This window comes from Piliocolobus tephrosceles, chromosome 8, assembly GCF_002776525.5.
Source record: "Piliocolobus tephrosceles isolate RC106 chromosome 8, ASM277652v3, whole genome shotgun sequence".
Taxonomy (NCBI): domain Eukaryota; kingdom Metazoa; phylum Chordata; class Mammalia; order Primates; family Cercopithecidae; genus Piliocolobus; species Piliocolobus tephrosceles.
This window is the reverse complement of record NC_045441.1, coordinates 32910088-32929937: the sequence shown is the minus strand read 5'-3', so window position 1 is coordinate 32929937 and position 19850 is coordinate 32910088. Positions and strand designations below refer to the sequence as shown.

General features: G+C 49.0%; 1 protein-coding gene across 3 annotated transcripts in view; it reads left to right on the top strand.

The window, feature by feature from the left end:
- The window catches only part of NUDCD3 (NudC domain containing 3), a 107223-nt gene extending 89085 nt beyond the window's left edge, over positions 1-18138 (top strand). Inside the window, exons 5-7 of one of the 3 annotated variants that reach the window (XM_023226329.3) lie at positions 9327-9515; positions 15085-15174; positions 15610-15742. In XM_023226329.3, the coding sequence (XP_023082097.1) occupies positions 9327-9515; positions 15085-15132 (237 nt within the window). In that variant the 3' untranslated portion in view covers positions 15133-15174; positions 15610-15742. Of the gene's footprint in view, positions 1-9326; positions 9516-15084 lie in introns of all 3 variants that reach the window. The other 2 variants (XM_023226327.3, XM_023226328.3) reach the window with 2 other exon arrangements.
- The last annotated feature ends 1712 nt before the right edge of the window (positions 18139-19850 follow it).

Below are 19850 nucleotides of genomic sequence, written 5' to 3'. Positions count from 1 at the left end.
TGGCAGACCTGTCTCCACCTGTGTGTTCTTCATGAGTCCAGCCTTTATTTGTGCCCTGGCTGCCTTTAGTTTTTGTAGTTAGCTTTCATCAAATACCTGATACTCAAAGAGTTTATAGAAATTCAGCAGAACCATTGCAGACTGAGGGGCACTTGTCACTGCCCATGAACACGGCTTCTAAATATTCTCTGCTGAAAATCCCTCTACAGTTGAAACACTGCATGAGTTCTTTCCCATGGTTCCTTAAAGTGCCTTTATTATCAGTAGATGGCATTGTGTTCCTGATGCACCTTTACCTGTGAGAAATCAAGCACCTGAATAAAGAGGAGCTATGGAGAGCATTTAAACTCTTCCCATAGTGCTCCCATGCGGGGCTCTGCCTGCCTCCACCTCTTTCTGGACCACGTAGCCCCTAGTGCAGTAAATGCAGAGCGTATCACAGAAACTTTGCTGTTTGCAGGAGCTAAGCAGTTTGTTGTCTTCTTTATTTAATTATTTATTTATGTGTGACCTTTTAGGCCCACATCGTTTCCTCTGATTACATATATGAGATAATACTGTGAATTAATGAGCCGATTGCTTTGATTCACAAAGATCCTGTTTGCCTCCTGCTTGCTGCATCGTGTCTGCTGTGTGGAGCTTGGCACACTGCTTTGAGCGTGTGGATGCAGAGGGACTGCAAATGAATCAGAGGGGCTGGCTTTGGGTTGCAGCCCCCTGTCAAGCAGCTGTCTGGTTTTAGGTCATTGCTTTAGCCTTGCTGGACTTCCATTTCTCACTCTTCAAACAAGGTTAAGCACTGTAGTCTGGTTGATCTCCAATGTTTGTTTGTTTCTTATCATTAAGTACCCAACCCTGTTCAGGCACTGGGGATGGCTAAAGAGAGTTGAGGGCTTTGCTCTAAAGGTTTGGAGATACCCTGTGAATGTGGGCTTATTTGGGAAAAGGGTCTTTGTAGACACGATTAAGTTAAGGATCTCTCAAGATGGAATCATCCTGGATTATCCAGTGATACCTGTCTGTATAAGAAACAGAAGAAGACAGAGATAGACACAGAGAAGGCCATGTGAAGATGGGGCAGAGACGAATGATATAACCACCAAGCCCAGGAACAGCTGGAGCCACCAGAAGCTGGAAATGGCAGGAAAGATCCTCCCCTAGAGTCTCTGCAGGAGCATGGCCCTACTGAAACCTTGATTTCAGAGTTCTGGCCCATGGGACTGGGAGATAATAAATTTGTATTGCCTTAAGTTGCCTGGTCTGTTGTTCCCTGTTACGGCAGCCCCAGACACCAGTGGAGGTCTCCCATCACAGCACTGTGAGGCCGCATGAGATGAGAAGGATGCAAAGGGATGGCATCCGGAGCTGCACTGCTGCCACCGCCCCCAGCTCCTTGGTTAGAGATTCTGACCTTCTGACCTCCGGGCAGGCCAGTGTAGACATGGCCTTCACTTTCCAGCGGCCTTCCACATAACCTGCTCCTCCCTGTGCCGTGGATCCCACATTAGCCAGCCAGGGCAGGCAGGGGTGGCTGCTAAAACCGTATGACAGTTCTTGCCTCCCTCCCTCCCTCCCACACTTCAGAATGTTAAATGAGACTTCTTGACTCAGGCAAGCTCCTTTCTTGGTTACAAAGATGTAAAATCAGCCGTGGCAACGGCACCAGCTCTTTTTTCCGATAGCTCTTTCAGTCCCCAAAGCTAGGCAGTTGGCATGCGCACCGTCCTCCTTTCTTCCTGCAGTCGGGGGAGCTGACAGGCTGTCCTCCACGCTGCCGTGGGTGGCTGCTCTGCTGCGTGGGCTCTTGGACATGGCTGTGCTTGAGATGGTCGTTGTAGCTGTAAGGTGAATGCCATTCCATATACCTCTTCATGTATTGACGTGGTGCACACCCAAGTCATTTAAAATCAGTGAAATTGCTCTGGAGTATTCTTTGAGGAATTAGACCTTGAAGCTCAGGCTTTAAAACTCATCGTAATATATTTGTTTATGATTTTTGAACCCTGTGATTGAGTGTTTTTGTAAAAGCTGTACCCACCTCCTCCCCCCAATTTAGATTATTTCTCAAAAGTGGAATTCTAGTGTAATTGCAGCCTCTGAGCTGTTGCCGTGGTTCTCCCTTGTGGATGAGTTGTTTCTGGAGTGTCGCCGATGACATTAGCCCTGTATCCGCACATCCCCACCAACAGTGGGCTTTTCATCTTCACTTATCTTTGCTAGTTTACCCAGATACTTCTAGTGTCACCTCCTAGAACAATTGTGAGGATAAAACGAAGATAGGCGGTTTATTGTCTACTTGTCCTTATTGGCCAGCCACCTTCCTGAGTCCCCACAACCTTTCCTGGCCCACTGAGGCCATCCCATGGATTACTTAACATACTTCTTCATAAATTCAGAGTGGGAACTACAGATTAAATTACCTTAGCATTTTGGCAAGAGCCCAGAGCCTGGAAATTAGTATGTAAATGTAATGTGAGCCCTTAAGCCTTCAGTGCAAATGATGTCGCTAGGGAGAGCCCTTAGTGTTTTTCAGGGGAAATCAGAATCCTTCATCAACTCCAGTAGGGAAGAACTGAAGCTTATGGATTCAACAGAGGGCAGTAGCCCAAGGAAACCTGTTCCAATGTGAGTGGAAGGAATGTACTGAGCAGAGCTGGCCAATGGTGCCCTCTTGGTGGCACCATGGATGGGGTGCTGGGCACCCTCGTTTCATGGGGTTGGAGGAAAGGAAGGGAACGCAACTCTGTATTGCTTTGTCGGCCCCATCGCTGGAATACATGGGCCTTCCAGCCACACTCAGACCACAGCTGGGTCCTATCTGGCCTATACAGTGTCTTAATTTTGTTTCTAATTTTCAAGCTTAAAAAAATAGTTGACAGCATTGAAAATCAGGAGATTGCCCATAACAGTGCTGACTTGTGGCGTGTCCTGAGAAGCTGGATCTGCTCCAGTGTGGCCCACATTCCCCCAGCAGCAGGTGCTGAGCAGGTGCCCTGGACCTCCGCCACGCTGTCGTCTCACCCCATTATCTGCCCTCGTTCTGAGGTGCCTTCCCGGAAGGAACGTCCCACAGCATTCCCATAAGTCTCATTGGCCCAGTCTCGATCACGCGGGCAGCTGTGAGGAGTAAAGCCGTCCTCGCTGGGCACATTGCTTCCCTGAATAGAAATGAGGTTCCGTTACTAAGGAAGGAAAGGGATATAAATGCTGGTGAGTCATCAGCGCAGATTGGGGGATGCTGAGGTAAGTTTATTCATGTTGAGGTGGAAGTTTCTGTGAGGACATTTTGGGAACACTGTTCAGCCTGCAGTCTGGGGTCCCTCAGAGAAATGAACTGATTAGAAGTCTGGGACTGGGTAGATAAAAGAGGAACCTGGAGCGTTTCGTTATGCTGGAAAATGACAATGTGTCGGGGAAATGATGGATCATCATCAAAGTCAAGCAACCTTCACCAGCCTTGTCTGGGATCATTTGACACCAACATAATTAAGCTTGATAATGAGTTATAAGCCATTGAGAGACCAGAGAGGCCAGGTATCGAGGGGTCAGTACTGACAGCAATAGATAGATAACTTCATTGCAGAAGAGAACGTGCTTGCTTCAGTAAGACACGTAAGCCACCAGTCAGTGTGGAGGGACTAGGGCAAGAAAGTCAGCATTTCCCAGTCTTCGTGGGAGAGATGGGACCAGGCAGATGCTAAGCAGGGCAGGGTGGAGCAGGGGTGCAGGGGTTCTGGAGAGGAGAGTTTGCAAGTCAATAACTACAGTGGAGAAGAGTCAGACCTCCCTTTGGCCAGGTAACCTGAGTGAATACCCCACCCACTGAGGGCTGTTGATGTTGTGTGCCTGCAGGTGGAACATATGTGTGTCCAGCTGGGTGTGCACACATGAGTTAATCAGGAGACGTCAGGGAAGGAAAAAGGCTGTGAAAATGTCCCAGATTAAAGAGGACAGGACCCCCAAGATACAGGTGGGACTCTGGACTGGACCCTGTTCCGTAAAAAGTTATTTCCTTATCCTTAGGAAATAACTCAAGACAAAGTGCCAAGATGAATGCAACCTATTCTTAAATGGTTCAGAGAAAAGTAGTTATATATTATACATACAGCACACATAGAGTGAGAGAGCTGTGTGCAGATGCACAGCTGCTAAACACTTGTATGGGTGTCTTTGTACTTGTCTTATTCTGGTAACTTTAAGCTTAAAATTCTTTCCAAATGTTAAAAAAAAATGAGAAGGCTAATAGGCTAATAAGCACATAAGAAGCTCAACGTCATGAGTCATTAGGGGAATGCAAGGCAAAACCATGATGAGATGCCCCTAGACACCTCTTAGAAGAGCTGCTAAGAAGGTAGACAGCACCAAGTGCTAGATGAGACGGGGCACCTGGTGCTCTTCTGTGCTACTGGTAGGGGTGCAGCAGAGTGGCTAGTCTGGACAGTAGCTGACACCATATGACCCAACACACGCATTCCTGGCTACTTACCAAGGAGAAATGAAAGCATGCAGATATCTACAGCAGCTCTTTACCTGATTGCAAAACACTGGAAATGCCCAGGTGTCCACAGACAAGTGTGTGGTCCGCCTGTGCCATGAAGCACAGTGTGGCTGAGCGTCGGAGTCGCCACACTCAGAGGAGTCATCAGATACAGGACTGCACACTGTGTGATTCCACGCATGTGACATTTCTGGACACGGACATGCTGGATGGCAAAATGAGCATTGGGCTGAGAGGACTGCTGAGAAGGGGAATGGGGCTTCTGGGATGTGGGTTGACTGTAGCAGCAGCTCATGGAGATGTGACCTCAAAAGAGTGAGTTTTACTATGTACATACTATACCTCCACAAACCTGACTTTAAAAAAATAAAATATTCACAGAAAAAAAAAAAACAAGTGTAAAACTATCAGACTACTTTTTCAGAGGTGTTATTTTTAGATAGAAGCCTTTGAACTCCATCCCAGGAACATTGTACCTATGTCCTCTTAAAACTGCATCTTGCACTGGGTGTCAGGAGACAGCCCTGCAAGACTTGTATGCTCTGTACCATTCAGTGGTTTTGAAGGTTAACTACCTGAAGTCATATCTGAGGCCTCCCAGAAGTGTTACTCTAAGGAAAGTAGTTAAATGTGGACAGTGATGGCAGAAAGAGTTACAAATTAAACCAGTTTATAAAACATGAGAATGTTCAGAGCATAAAGAAGCTTGTCAGCTCAGTGACCTAAGAGACATGGGCCATTAAAAAAGAAAAAGGTCTGGAGTTTGGGAAAAAGAAAGGAATGGGGATCTGCAGGTTGGGGTTACGAGCTCAGAGTGAGAGATGGAATTCTGTAAAGGAATAGTGTGGACAGGGACTCTAGGCAAGTCAAGAACGATGTTAGAATGTGCTTGTTTAGGATAATTATCATGTTAATAATATTGTTCATATTGTTTTTACTAATATGCTCATCCTTAGAAAACAGAAGATATTTTAAGGGTACTAAATAAATACTTAACTAAAATTTTGCAACTGAGACCTTGGTCTTCCAGAGCCTTTATATGAACCTTTATAGACAACACCTCAGGTCCTATTTGCTGCCCCAGTATGGAGGGCAGCCCACTTGGTTACAGTGATGACAGATGGAAACTTGACTGGAGCAGGTCTGGAAGGCAGAGGAGGCAGGCCTGTGTGTTTGCGGTCAGGACAAAGGACCAGTGGTGCTGGCCACACCTGTGGGGATGACTGGAAAAAAAAAAAAGGCAGACAATAACAAGTATTGGTGAGAGTATGGAGAAACTGGAACCATTGTATGTTGCTGGTGGGAATGTAAAGTGGTGCAGCTGCTTTGGAAAATAGTATGGTAGTTCCTCAATAACTGTAGAATTACCATATGACCCAGCACTTCTGGGTAAATATGCAGAAGAATTGAAAACAGGGACTCAAACAGATGTTTGTACATCAGTGTTCATAGCAGCATTATTCACAACAGCCAAAAAGTGGGGCCACCTGAAATGTCCATCAGTCGATGAATAGATAAACAAAATGTAGTTTATCCATACTACAGTGGAATATTATTCAGCCTTAAAAAGGAATGCAGTTCTGATTCATGCTACAACATAGATGAACATTGAGGAGTGAAATAAGCCAGACAAAAACAAACAGATAACTGTATTATTCCATTTGTGTGAAATGTCCAGAACAGGCAAATCTATAGAGGCAGAATCATTAGTAGTTGCCAGGGGCTTGGTGGGGTTGAGGGAACAATTTAGAGGAAGGATTAGAGCAAATGGGGAGTGACTGGTAATTGGCACAGGGCTTCTTTGTGAGGTAATAAAAGTGTTTTGAAACTAGATAAAGGTGATGATTGTGCACCATTGTGGATACACTAAATGCCGTTGAGTTCACTTTTGAATGGTAAGTTTTGTGTTAAGTGGATTTTGCCTTAATTAAAAATTGTTCAATATAAAGTCGGCTCCATCTCCTCCTAAAATACTTCACTGATGCACATGCATGACGTCTGTGAGTGAGGATGGCCCCCTTGGAGAGCTGCACTGCCCAGCATAGTAGCCACTAGCCACATGTGACAGCTGAGTAAACACTTGACAGGTGGCTCACGTGACTGAAGAACTGAATTATTTTATTTTAGTTAACTTAAATTTAAAACCTACTTGATTTAGTTCCTGGAAAACCTTGAATATTTTTGAAACGGGCATGTGAATGTACTCTTTCAATGTAAATATTATGAAATCTAAACACAGATCAAGTATTTCTGATGAAAAAGTGCAGCGCTCATCTTAATTTTTGTTGGGTTCAAGTGTACTTCTGTGTCCAAAGTACACTTGTGGACACAGAAGATTCGGAGATGTTCCCCCCCTTCCTGTTGGGCAGGTAGCTCATTGTCTTCAGGTCCATCTCCCACTGTGCTCAGGAGCCCTCCACTCTGGGTGTGTGTTTGGACCTGGCCGGTGAAACCCTGTGTTGGGGTCTGTGGAGTGCAGAAAGGCCTGGGAGTACCAGCACCGTCCCCTGGATGGTGTGTAGGCTGACCCCTTGCCCACATGGTGCTGGCAGTGGGCTGTCAGCCCCAGTGTAGCTCTGCTTTGCCTCTTCATGCTGGGCAATCTGGAAAAGGCCCTTACTTCCAAGGGTTTGTCTTTATTTTTAAATACAAAAAATGGTATGTGTGGTAAATGGTAATGGTATGTATTTTACAGGACTTGTGAACGCTAATAAAATAAGTTACATAGATCACAGTAATAACTACTGGTGAAGATAAAAAATTCGTAAAGGATCTCTTCTTTCCAGAGATTTACAGTTCTGTAAGTTCCTCTGAAGTCTTCCCTGGAATAGAGAAAACAACATATTTCCCTCTTGGAAGGTTTTTCATTGCATCAGCTTGGTAAAGACGAGGTAGAGTTCTTAGTGTTGGGGTCTCTGTGGGTGAGTCAGGTCCCCGTCACACAAACTGTAAAGTCAGCGACAAACCAGCTGAGCAGAGTATCTGGAAATGGAAGATTCATCCCAAATTTAAATTGGGCACTGGCAGAGCAGCGTCATTTACTGGGTAGAGTTGGCGTGTAGGGGAGCCACCCACTCCCCCTGTTCACCACTCCCCCTATCTGCACTGGGAATGTCAGACAAGATTTCTGGGATGCTGGCTTCAGATCATGATTGCAGGTTTTTGTCTTGCTCTTCCCAGTTCTGGAAAGTCTCCACTGTGTGCTCTTCCACACCTCATCAGTGTCCACCGTGTTCGTTAGTAGAGCACATTCTCCGACTTGATCTCTGGGCTCTGCAGGGTCTAGCGCTAAGTACCTTCTGTGGTGTGGGTAGGTTTTGGCAGCAGGGGCTTGGAAGTGGGAAGGTGGAAGGTCCAGTGTTAGGACACTGCTCTCTCAAGCCCGTATATGCTGGTGAGTCTCCAGTGCTCCCTCTCAGGGGGACATGGTGTCCTGTGGACTCACTGTGGCCTCTTGGGTGTCACAGTTACCCTGAGTGTGGCTTGGTAGGTTTTACCCACCCAGTCAGTAAGTGTCCTGGTGGCTGCACCTCCATGGATGAGAGCTTCTCTCACTTGCGGGCCCTTTGCTACCTTTTCTCCCTTTCTGTAAGCACCTTAGTGGTTTAATGTCATCAGGGTCCCATCACACTTGGGCATGTGAATGTACTCTTTCAGTTGTAAATATTATGAAATCTAAACACAGATCAAGTATTTCTGATGAAAAAGTGCAGTGTTCATCTAGGACAAAGTAGACAAACCCACTCTGTTGCTTCTTGGCCACTCTGGTAAGAATTTTGAGCCCAGCCACTGACCACAGCAGATGCAGCCAGTTTTCTTGTTTTCTGTGTCCCCATGATCATTGATAACGGGGCATGGTGTGGCCAGGGCTCTCCTCTGTGTCCCTGGGACAGGCCAAGCAGCATGGGTCACCTAGATACGTACAGTACCCCTCACGTTTGCTCTGACACCGCAGTTCCAGTTGTCTTTTAAGTTTTTGTGGTAATGACATGAATCTCACAGACCCCAACACTGAGGGCTGGATCATGAGTACTGGTTGCTGCTTCCTTTGACCAAGGGGTGTCTGCGCCATCCCCACAGAGGTGCCCGAGGAGGCTGGGACAACTTTTGGGGTTAGTTCTTGATGGTTGTTCCCCCTTCTCGAGAAGGAAGAACTTTAAGGAGTGGGGCTGGAGGACCCCCTCATGCAGCAAGCTTGGCCCCAGTGAGGAAGAAGTAGGGACAGGGCGTGGTGCCCTGTCATGGGGTGAGGACTCCCCAGGAGATTCTGTCACACATTAAGCCGAGCCCTAAGTCTCACAGGTCCCAGCTTACCCCCAAGATAGCAGAATGCTGGGTGTTGCTCTTGGAAGCAAGAGAGATCACTGGAGAGGTAGCTGGTTGGTAAGAACTAGGCAGAGCCTTCCATGGCAAGCGTGGGGGCAGGCTGGGATGGCCTAGGACAGGTCCTGGTGTGGGGGGTGTCAGGGGTCTTGGAAAACAGCCTTTCTTGATGAGAGTGGGCAAGGTGAGCACATGGAACAGACACCGTCCTGAGTATACAGGACCTGCTGAAGAAGGACAATGGCATCTTCCAGAATGTCAGTCCCCTCAGGTATGCCCCTCCTAGGTCTTCCCTGGGATATGTTAGCACAGTCAGCAAATGCATTCCCGGGCACAGAGTGTCCTGCCTTGGGTTCTGGCACCCCCTCTTGTCTGTCACCTCCCTTTGTGTAGTTGGTCCTGAGCTTATCCTGGACACCCATCCTTCAGTGGGCTCTGCTCTGTCCCCAACCCTGGACACCTGTCTCAGGTCTCTGACTCAGGTCTCTGTCCTGCTTGTCCCCAGGTGAACCTGAGCAAGGTGGGCGAGTATTGGTGGAACGCCATCCTGGAGGGAGAAGAGCCCATCGACATTGACAAGATCAACAAGGAGCGCTCCATGGCCACCGTGGATGAGGAGGAGCAGGCGGTGCTGGACAGGCTTACCTTCGACTACCACCAGAAGCTGCAGGGCAAGCCACAGAGCCATGAGCTGGTACGGGCACGGCAGTCCTGAAGAGCCCACCCTTTAGGCCCTTGTGCTGGTGACAAAGCTGATAGTGGCAGAGGGGTTGGTGATGATGGTGGGGAAGAAGGATGTGTGAACTGGCTTCCTGCCATGCCCTAGCAAGGAACCTGTCTTACCTGCTCTTGCCCCTGATCACTGCCTCACAGGTGCACTCTGGTCTTTCAGCTGTATTCTCATACCTGGGCTGAGAGCCCAAAAAACAGGACCTCTAAGGGTATCATGAGATGTGCCTTGCCTGCACCAGAGCCTAGTAACGTCAAGTTTGTTGATGGCTTTTGTTTGTGCCTCATCTGCACGTGTCTTCCCGTGAAGAGTCGCTTGGTGGGACCTTTGGTAGAGGAGGGGAGGGAGTTTCTGGATGTTGCAGAGCCAGTTTCTGGATGTTGCAGAGCCAGTTTCTGGATGTTGCAGAGCCAGTTTCTGGATGTTGGAGGCCAGCATGTGAAGACTCTGTGATGTCAGCAGTGGGTTAGGGAGGAGGAAGAGAAAGGTTCCTCTCTGACTAGTGTAGTGCCCAATGTAGAGTTTTCTCATGGCCAAAGAGAATGATTAATTAGATGTATACATTCTTTCTTCCTATTTTAATAATCCCAAGAGTAGCTATTTAGGGACAAAAGGGTTGCTTTCCTCAGATTATTTTTAACTTCCCGTGTCCCATATACCCAGCACGTGGGTTTGGGCCGCAGTACGGCAGGGCACACAAACCCAGTGCAGCCTTGAGTTGGTGGGGAGGGGTCAGCTGCTGGGCACAGTCTCCTTATTTTCTTTCTGTAAACACGGACCACCTCCTCCCGCTGAAGACCACTGATTCATATTTTCTTCTCATTTTGTCTCTTGGAGGAACCTTACCTTTGGTGTATCTGGATTGTCTTAGATTCCAGTACAGCATGTATTAATACATCGTAGGTGGTTCTGCAAGCCCTGTTGCTGTGTGTTGTCCATTCTTGCTTGTTTTCACAGACAAGTGCATCCTGCTCTTATGAGGTCAAGGGGCCTGTGGAGAGGAGTGTCGGCATGTTCTCCTTACCTGGCCCTGCCACACCAGGGGCATGTCCTGAGCACTTAGTACACACAGTTAAGGTGGGATTGACTGACTGTACAGTATCCCTTAAAATACAGTTTGTTTGTTTTTGGTTTTTTTTTTTCCCCCCACAATAGAGAGATTGAATTTCTGAGATTGTGACTCAGTAGCTTAAGCAGCAGGGATGGGGTTTGACCTCTGATCTCATTTCACACCTTTCTGTCCTTGCAGCCCTGTCCACCCTGGCCCTTGTCTCTATGGAAGAGAATGTTCCTCTGGGTTTGGCCCCCTTTTCCACCGGGGGCATGGCAAGCTTAAAGGACATCTTTGCTTGGCCCATGTCCATGCAGAATTTGAAGCCTCAGGTAGTACTGCAGCACATGCTCAGCTGAGCTCAGCTCAGGTGCTTAGACAGCCAGACCTGCCTGGTTATGGCTCATTCCAGTTATGCTGCATTTGCCTGTGGCCACCAGATGAAAGGCCAGCCTTTGAACCTTTGTCCTATGGATGGGGCTTCTCATGGTAGTGTTTGGGGATGGGGTATGTGAGGGTCTGCCCACTCTGTGCCCATATTCAGCATTGGGTCCACAGAAGGGCTGAGATGTATTCAGGAGTTGACCTTTGGGAGAAAGAGTCTGTTTTGACTGGAGAACATGAACCCAGATGCCCTTTGTGCAGTCTTACCACGTGCCCCTTTAAAGTGTCTTTTTGTGCCACAGGATCGAAGGACTAAGGTCAGGTGGTTCCTCACATCTTCCCCAGACGCTGACACTGAGTCTTTGTTACAGAGAGATGATAAAAATTATTGCAGTTTAAACGGTATTTGTGCATTTGTCAAAGCCTTGATGAAATTATTGTAGACTTTATCTTATTTATTTATTTATTTATTTTTTGAGACAGAGCCTCGCTCTGTCACCCAGGCTGGAATGCAGTGGCGTGATCTCAGCTCACTGAAACCTCCACCTCCCAGGTTCAAGTGATTCTTCTGCCTCAGCCTCCTGAGTAGCTGGGACTACAGGTGCACACCACCACACCTGGCTAATTTTTGTATTTTTAGCAGAGACGGGATTTCACCATGTTGGCCAGGCTGGTCTCGAATGCCTGACCTCAGGTAATCTACCTGCTTTAGCCTCCCAAAGTGCTGGTATTACAGGTGTGAGCCACCACACCCAGCCAGTTTTATGTGGACTTTAGCTGTTGAGGCCTGAGAGAAGCTAGGATGCTCTGGCTGTTTTTATCTCTAAGCCCTCATGTTTCCTGTGATTGTATCTCTTACAGAACCTTACATTCAAAAACAAAATAACAGTAATACCTGCTCATCACTGGAGTTGCCAGTAGTGCCAAGGACATGCATAGAAGTGTCAGGGGCTCCACCAGCCTTTTCTTCTTCTTCTCTACATCCTTGCCCCTCCCCTTCCCTCCTTTCTTTCTGTTTCCCTTTTCTTTCCCTTATATCCTTCCCTCTCCTTGATCTTCCTCTCAGTCTCTTTACCCCATCCTTTATGTTCTGTGCCAAAACCTTGTAACATTGCATAGTCTCATCCCCCTATTGGGGCATGTCGGTGAGGAAGACAGACACAGATCTGCCTTTGTGGTGCTAGGATTCCAGCCATTTTAATCTTAGCTTCTCCAAAGAGTATTTCAGTCTTGCTTTGCAGTCTCATTGATAATCCTCCCCAGGAAGCAGCTGCTCTTGTCTCTCCGTTTCTGGAGGCCTAAGGCCTCCTCATTTTGATGGCTTGTTGCCAAGCCCACTGCCCAGGACCAGGAACGGGGAGGTCTGTTCATTCCAGGTAAGCTGAGGCAACTTCCAGGCAGTTCTGGACCTCAGAACCCTACCTGGATCCTCACTGTCAGTCTGGGAAAGGCCAACCTCAAGGGGTGAAAGATGGCAGCAGTACACATTGTATGTAAGCACCATGCACATACATAATTGCACACATGCAGCATCACAGGGTGCAGCTGACATCCCCTTCATGCCCTACTGCCCTGCTCTGAGGGCAATTCAGTGGGGTCATCCTGTTGGTGTCCTCTTGGCAAGCTGTTTTTCTGGTCCCTAGGGCACTGCACAGCCCAGGTGTAGAACAGAAAGTCCCCATGCCCGCATACAGCTTCTTGTGACTTAGCATTGGGGAGCCCATAGACTGGGCAGCGACCCACTTAGGAAGGATTCAAAGAACCTTGAAGATGCTGTGGTCCAGTGGAAAGAGCTCTGTGTGTTAAATCTAAATCTGTTCTGCTGTAGACTTGCCATGGGGCACCATCCTGACCCTTGAGAGGATATGTGTCCCTCCCCAGGGTAAAGAGCCCTGGGAGATCTTCAGCAACATGCAGGAGCCCAGGGCTGGTGGTGCAGGGGTAGGTCCCAGAGTGACCCTCTCCCTGGGGTTGACCTGCTCCTCAACAGCCAGGGAGCCTCCAGCTCTCAGGCAACAGCTGTAGACAGTAATGAACTGACCTCTCAGGGCTATGGTCGTTCAGAGTGTGTGTCCAAGCACCTGCCTGGTGCTGATGCTAAAGTCCCAACTCCTTCCTGGGCTTGACAGTGTCTGGGGCAGGGTCTGCAGCATATGGAGGCTTGCAACACACAGATTTCATGTAAAATGTCCTTAGTGACTAGCCTTTTTTAAAAAAATCAAATGAGGAAACAGACATAGAAGGTAGGTACATGCCCTTGTGTGGCCTCATGTAGCAGGTTAGCCACATTTTATTCAGGTGTCCTGAGGGATACCTCACAGGCAGAGGGACTATCATGAGAGTCAGGGGGCCGGAGTTGCTTCGCTGGGATCACCAGGCTTCGCTAAGGAGAGAGAATGGAAACAGGGCCAGGTTCTCCTGTCAGCCTCCATCTGCCGTTCACGTCGGCATAGTCACAGTTACCAGCGTGCTCTGGCATTGATGCCCATTTATGGTGTGAACTCAGAGTTTTCTAAATTTGCCAAGATTTCAAATTGTGCTTCTAATGCCACAGATGCTGTGTGTTTTGAAGCAATTTTATTTTGAAATAATACTTTTATTGTTTTAAATTCTTTGGTGTCACTAACCTTTTTCCACAGTTGTCAAATTTAAAACCCTTCATCTTTTCCCTAATTTAATTTCTTTCGAGCAGGATTCTCCCATCTAGAAAGAGAATGTGGAATGTACAGGTGCCATTGCTCTGTCTGTGCTGAGATGTGTCTGTGTCTAGGATCTCTTCAGCCTGGTAGGATTCACCCTAACGTTAGTAATTGTGACATCTCATAGGCAGATAGCTTCAGCATAGTCTCTGGTCATAAGAGTGTTTGGTGACACACAGGAATGCCTGCTCTCCACTTTTGCCTCAGGAAAGGTCTGAATGCTGATCTTGGCATCCTAGGCTCCCTCTGTTGTAAGATCAAGTCTACTAATCTGCCCTTTGCACTCTGGGAATCCTACATCGGGCCCTCATCTAGCAACCCGGTTCCCAGGGTGAGAGTGTGGTGGCTGCAGGGCTCTGCAGCTGTCATTTGCCCTACCGCTGGCTGGGATTCTCTTGAAAGGTTCAGAGGCTCCGTGCAGCCGCCTGCTGAAGTCATCCATTCTTATGTTTGGTTGAGACTATGCAGCCTCACACCTCCAGTGGGCAGAGGTGTGGGCCATGCTTTCAGGGCTGTGCAGAGGGGTCTTCATGTAGTCTTCTCTGCACCCACAGCCACTCCATGTGAACTGCAGCACTTGTTCTCAAAATGGTCTTTCCAAAGTCTCTAATGTGAGTTGCCTGTAAGAAATTGATAGTAATGTCAGTTCATCCCTAGTATATAGTATGTGTCTTTGATATGCTTGTTGTTGCATCACTTAGGTTTTAAAAAATGAAAAAGAAACTGGGTATGGTGGACTGCACCCGTGGTTTTAAGTACTCAGGAGGCTGAGGTGGGAGGATCGCTTGAGCCCAGGAGTTTGAAGCTGCACTGAGCCATGACCACACACTGCACTCTAGCCTGGGAAACAGAGTGAGACCCTATCTCTAAAAAATAAAAACAAGAAAAAGAAAACCCTCTTGTTAGGAAGATTGTGTTTTATTTAAGGAGAAGCCCTGGTGCTGAGAATCCCACAGCCTCATTTTCTGGGCCTATGCTACCAGGTTTTCTGCAGCAGCGACTGTGGATCGTATTGGTAGAATAACTACTGGCCCTGCACGGTCTCTTGTCTCTTGTGGTCAGAAGGTCAGAAGGAAGGAGAGATCATCCCCAGCCCTCAGTGTACTCATGGTGGCCGGGTGAGGAGGGCAGATGTGGAGTCCCTATGAGGAGAGAGGGCCTGCCAACTCAGGTACAGATGCTTCCCTCAGGGTCCAGTCTTCCTGATGTCTCCTGCCATGGCCACACACTCAGGCTTGCTTCTGATCCTTGGAGGCTAGATAGTTCCAGAATGGCCACATGTTGGCAAGGGCTTAGTCAACCAGCTCTGACTGCATCTGCAAGGACGCAGTGGGGAATTCCTGACTGGCGGGTCTACCACTGGACATTCTGAGGTCTCTTCCTTCGTGCTACATCCTAGGTCAACCCTGGATTGTCTGATGATATAGTTCCTGATGCTGATACCTGAGGTGCTAGGGTACCTCCTCTGCACACCTTAGTCATGATTCAGGTGGGGCTTGAGCACTTTCTCTACGCACCTTTTCTACAACCCCGGTGGGCTGGGACACTCCCTTTTCATGCCTTAGTCAGTAACTGGTGGGACCATAGACGTTGCAGGCTGTTTGGAATTTGGACAGAGATCCTGGTAGAAAAGGAACAAGATGAACCATAAAGAGGAGCCAGTGCTTTGCTGGGGACAGAAGATGAAGGGTTCGAAATTCAGTCTGTGGAGCACAGTCTTGCAGAGAAATTGGCAGGCACCCAGTACCTCCCTTAGTTGTAGGCTGCTCCAGGGTAGTACGGTTCTCTGAGAGCCGGTCTTGCCAGGCAAGTGCCTGAGCCCTGAGGAAGCAGGAAGGCTCTCTGCCTGCAGTCAGAGTCTACTCTGGGAGAAAGTACACAGTGCCTTTTGATCCCCTTTAATCTCTCTATTTTCTGTTTGTAGAAAGTCCATGAGATGCTGAAGAAGGGGTGGGATGCTGAAGGTTCTCCCTTCCGAGGCCAGCGATTCGACCCCGCCATGTTCAACATCTCCCCGGGGGCTGTGCAGTTTTAATGACCAGAAGGAAAGGAAACCCTCGCCGATGGGGAGGCAGAGCCTTATCCTCGGCCGCCCTCCTCGGCTCCCTGCGTTCCAGGGACTTGCTCGTCTTGTTTACCCCTAACCATCCTTTCTTTCAAGGGTGAACCAGGCCTTCCACCCTGACCTTGTATCTCCAGACTGTTCCAGAGAAGGTGCGGGGCCAGCTGCTATGTGGTGGCCGCTGTGGCTGACGCTGAGTGAAGGTGTTTGAAATGCAGGAGAGGATATCCCAGCAAATTGGGATCACATGCTTTTGTCTCCACAGCAACCAGCCACTGCAGGCAACATGTCTTTCCTCCCCTGCTCCCTGCTTGCTGTTGTTTTGACGCTATTCTGCTTGCATGTCTTCTGGTTGGGATATGGAGTTGTTCCTGGGCTCTCAGGTGAAGCTGAAGTCATTGAAGTGTGTGAAGCTGTGCTTGCATGAGGGCGAGCAAGGAATGGCTGTGCCTGGGGCTGCTTTGGGAAACTCTTTGCCCCTTGACCTCTTTTGGGAGCATTCACGTGGTCTTCTTGCTCATCCCTTTATAAATGTGCTCTGCCTGCCTCAGCCTCATGGTCAAAGCAGTGGAAACTGGAGCCCTGTTTGCACATTCTAGTTGTTGGGAGAAAGCCCGGGTTCTGGGCTCAGGTCCAGATGCAGCAGGGATTCTGTTCTCTGACTGTGGCGACCTTGCTTTGGTTCTTGTTGAAGTGAACCAAGCCCAGCCACCACGCATGGCATGCTGTGCTTGGCTCCCCATAAGACGTCCTCTTTGGGTGCACAGTGTCAAAGCGTAGGCAGGAGTGGAGAGCTGGTGCCCTCAGGAGGAGACCACAGCATGTTCATCAACTCATCAGCAGAGCACAACAGCCACAAGTCCTGAGAAGCTTTGACCTTGAGGGGCTTCTAGGAGAAGTGGAATTTCTGCATGGGGCGTGAAGGCACACTGTCCCACCACAACTGAACCAGAAGAGAGTGAAGACTCCCCCCTTCCCATCCTCTGTGCCAGGTGTCAGACTGTGCTCCCTGGAGCTTATGGCCCGATCTTACCTGTTCTCTAGGGACTGGTCACTGCCTCAGGAGCCCCAAGCCTATGCCCTGAGCCATGGCTGCTGACTGACTCCAGCCAAGGTGCAAAGATGAAATTATGGGACAGGGTCTCAGGCCTATGTTCCAAGTACTCACAGGGGCTCTGGGTGCCCATCGCCAGGAGTATGGTTCAGCTACCACTGGCACTGCCCATATGCCTGTCTCTCAAGCTCAGAGCATGGATGAGCCACACAGCAGGGCAGTGTACCCTGGCACCATGCACGGCCAGCAAGAATCAAGGCCTGCAGATGCTGAGAGAGCCTATTGTCAGGGGAAGGACCCCACCCCTGCACACACTCTCTGGATACTTGGGTTGTGGGGGCTGTCTTGGAGAGTAAGTTTGTGGTTGGTTTCTGGTTTACAGTGGTGGCTGACACCCCTTGTAAGAAAGCATTCCTGGGAAGTCTTCTGTGGGTCCAAACATGTTGCTCTGATCATCACAGGAGAGCAGAAGACCCTAGATACCCCCTTTGGAATGTGAGAGCCTTGTTGTCTGATACTTGCCACTGAGCTGGTGAAGCCCCTCTAAGGAGATCTCGACCCTGGGGAGCAGAACTCTTGTCATCTATGAGGGGTCCTTCTGAGAAAGACTGTCATTTTTTTCCTGGAGTTCTTCCCATCGAGGTCCTAGGATTTGCACACCCCTGTCCCATAAGAGCTTTCCTGCCTAATGAAAGGAGGTCTTGTGTGTGTCTTCTCTCATCTCTGTAGTTCCCGAGTTGGCCCCCATTGCAGCCCCCACCCTGTGGGTAGTCTTCCAGAAGTGATGCAGTGGTGTGAGATGCCCTACACCTTGTTATTTGGGAGACTTTGAGAGTCACTTTCATGGTGACCAGTGTTTGTTTTGCCTGATTTTGTATTCTGTGTTACATTTCTCCCCACTCCCTGCCCTGCTTTAATAAATGGCAAACCAATGTCTAGGAAGAATGACTGAGGGGCAGTATTGGTTATTGGCCCCATGGCAGGAGCAGCCACTTGCATCTGGTCCCAGTGCCACACTGCAGTGCTTGGTGTGGTTGTGGAGCCTGTCCCTGCACGCCTTGCTCCCGTTGAGCCACACTGTTTGGTGGGTGATTCTCTGCCCTGAGCCACCACTCTGGACTGGCCCAGTCTCCAGAGCTGGCACACCCTGCCTGTTTTCTCTTTTTAGACACAACAGCCGCAGCTTGGCCAGCCACTAAGTCCCACCAGCTGAGGTCCGAGGAAAGCGGGGTGACTCATTTCCCTTGTCCAGGGCCCCAGGAGAGTGAGGTGTCCAGCCTGCAAAGCTGTTCCAGCTCCTCAGTGTTGGTTTGCAATAAATCGGTATTTAAGCAGTTCTGGGTCTGCGTGTGACATTTGCTGCTGAGACAGTTCTGTCTGTGCATGGTCATTATTGTTATATTCTGGCCTCGGGGTCCCAGGCCAATGTACACAGCAAACACCAGCATGGGGAATTCTTAGGGGTTGTTTCCCATCTGGTCTGAATGCACTGGGCAAGATCTCAACACAGCTTTAGAAATCCTGTAAGATTTTGATTAGTGAGGAGAAAAAGAATGTAGCTATAGATCGTACATCCTTTCAAACAGGTTCTGGAATTCTGTAGTTACCGGAAAGCTTAGGGTGAGTGCAGAGTTGGGAATGATTCCGCTGGAGGGCCATCTTTGCCTACCAGGCTCCAAGGCCCTCCTTGGTCTCCAGGTGCATACCTGCCGTTACCTTTGCTGAGCCCTCGCAATGGGCTTCCTCCAGGACATAACCCCATGTCTGACACACAAGTCTCCCAGGTGGCTGGCCACCTGCTTCTTCCTCAGTCAGATCTTTGACTCTCCTTCTCTGTGCCCCACCCTATTCCATGGGTATCCATCTCCAGCCTCCTCCGACCCTGCTCACCCCTGGGGACAGGACCTAGGGGTGTGAGAATTACTTCTTGGCTGAATGAAGACTGTTTCAAAGGCAACCCTTAGAATTGCCTAGCATAACCCACCAGAAAGGAGAGGCATATTTGCCCCTGAAGAGTGCAGGAGGGAGAACAGTTGAGAAGTGTTTTGTGTGGAAATGTGTCCAAGAGGCATCAGCTGCTGCACAGAGAACTCACTGCCCAGAACACTGCGCTTAGGGAACAGACCTCACCCCCACCTCAAATCTGCTCCCCTCTGGGCCTGTTGGCAGCCAGCTCAGCCGGGGAACGGACAGCATGACTCGCTTTGTGAATGAAAAGCACGAAGTTGTCAGCACAGAACCTGGCCAGTCCTTGATAAACTCTCTCCTCGGTGGTCAGAGGCCAAGCAGCCCATGTGTCCCAAGGTCCTGAAGAACTGGGCTATGTCCCTGAGGCTCCCTCCACCGTCTGACTACCGGGTCTGGGGAACAGGCATTTAAACCAGGCTGCTGCCCTGTGGAGTGCTCACTGGATGGCAGGGTGCCCCATAGGGACAGGGTCACAAAGCCCTGGGGCTTCCCCTGCCAGTCCTGGTGAGGACAGTGTGGTCACTATCTCAGAAGAAAAATGAATATTCTGTCTTTTCAGACTAAACTACTCACGCAGCTCACACTAATATGGATTTATTAATTTTACCTTTTTTTTTCTTTCCAACTTTTAGGTTCAAGGTTTGTTACATGGGTAAATTGGATCATAGAGGTTTGGTGTACAGATAATTTTGTCACCCAGGTAATCAGCATGATACCTGATAACGTAGTTTTTCAGTCCTCACCCTCCTCCCACTCGGTTTTATTTTTTAGTGCTGAAAGTTTAACAGACTGGTCTTACCTCAGAGGGAGGGAAGAAACCCCCTATCACTGGGCTCTTTGGTGTGACAGGGGCCTGGTAGGGGTTTTCGATCCACCATCCATTCCTCCACACCAAATGCCTGAAGTCCCCACTTTGCACATGGAGACAGCGTCGTGCCAGGGAAGAGAGGTTGAGCCCGGCTACCCCTCACAACTTCCTGCTTCCCCCTCAGAGGGTGATGGGGAGACCAGAGCCCATGGCAGGACCAGCTGTCACTGAACCCAGCTGGCACAGGTCTGCCAGAACACACTGGGGGTATGC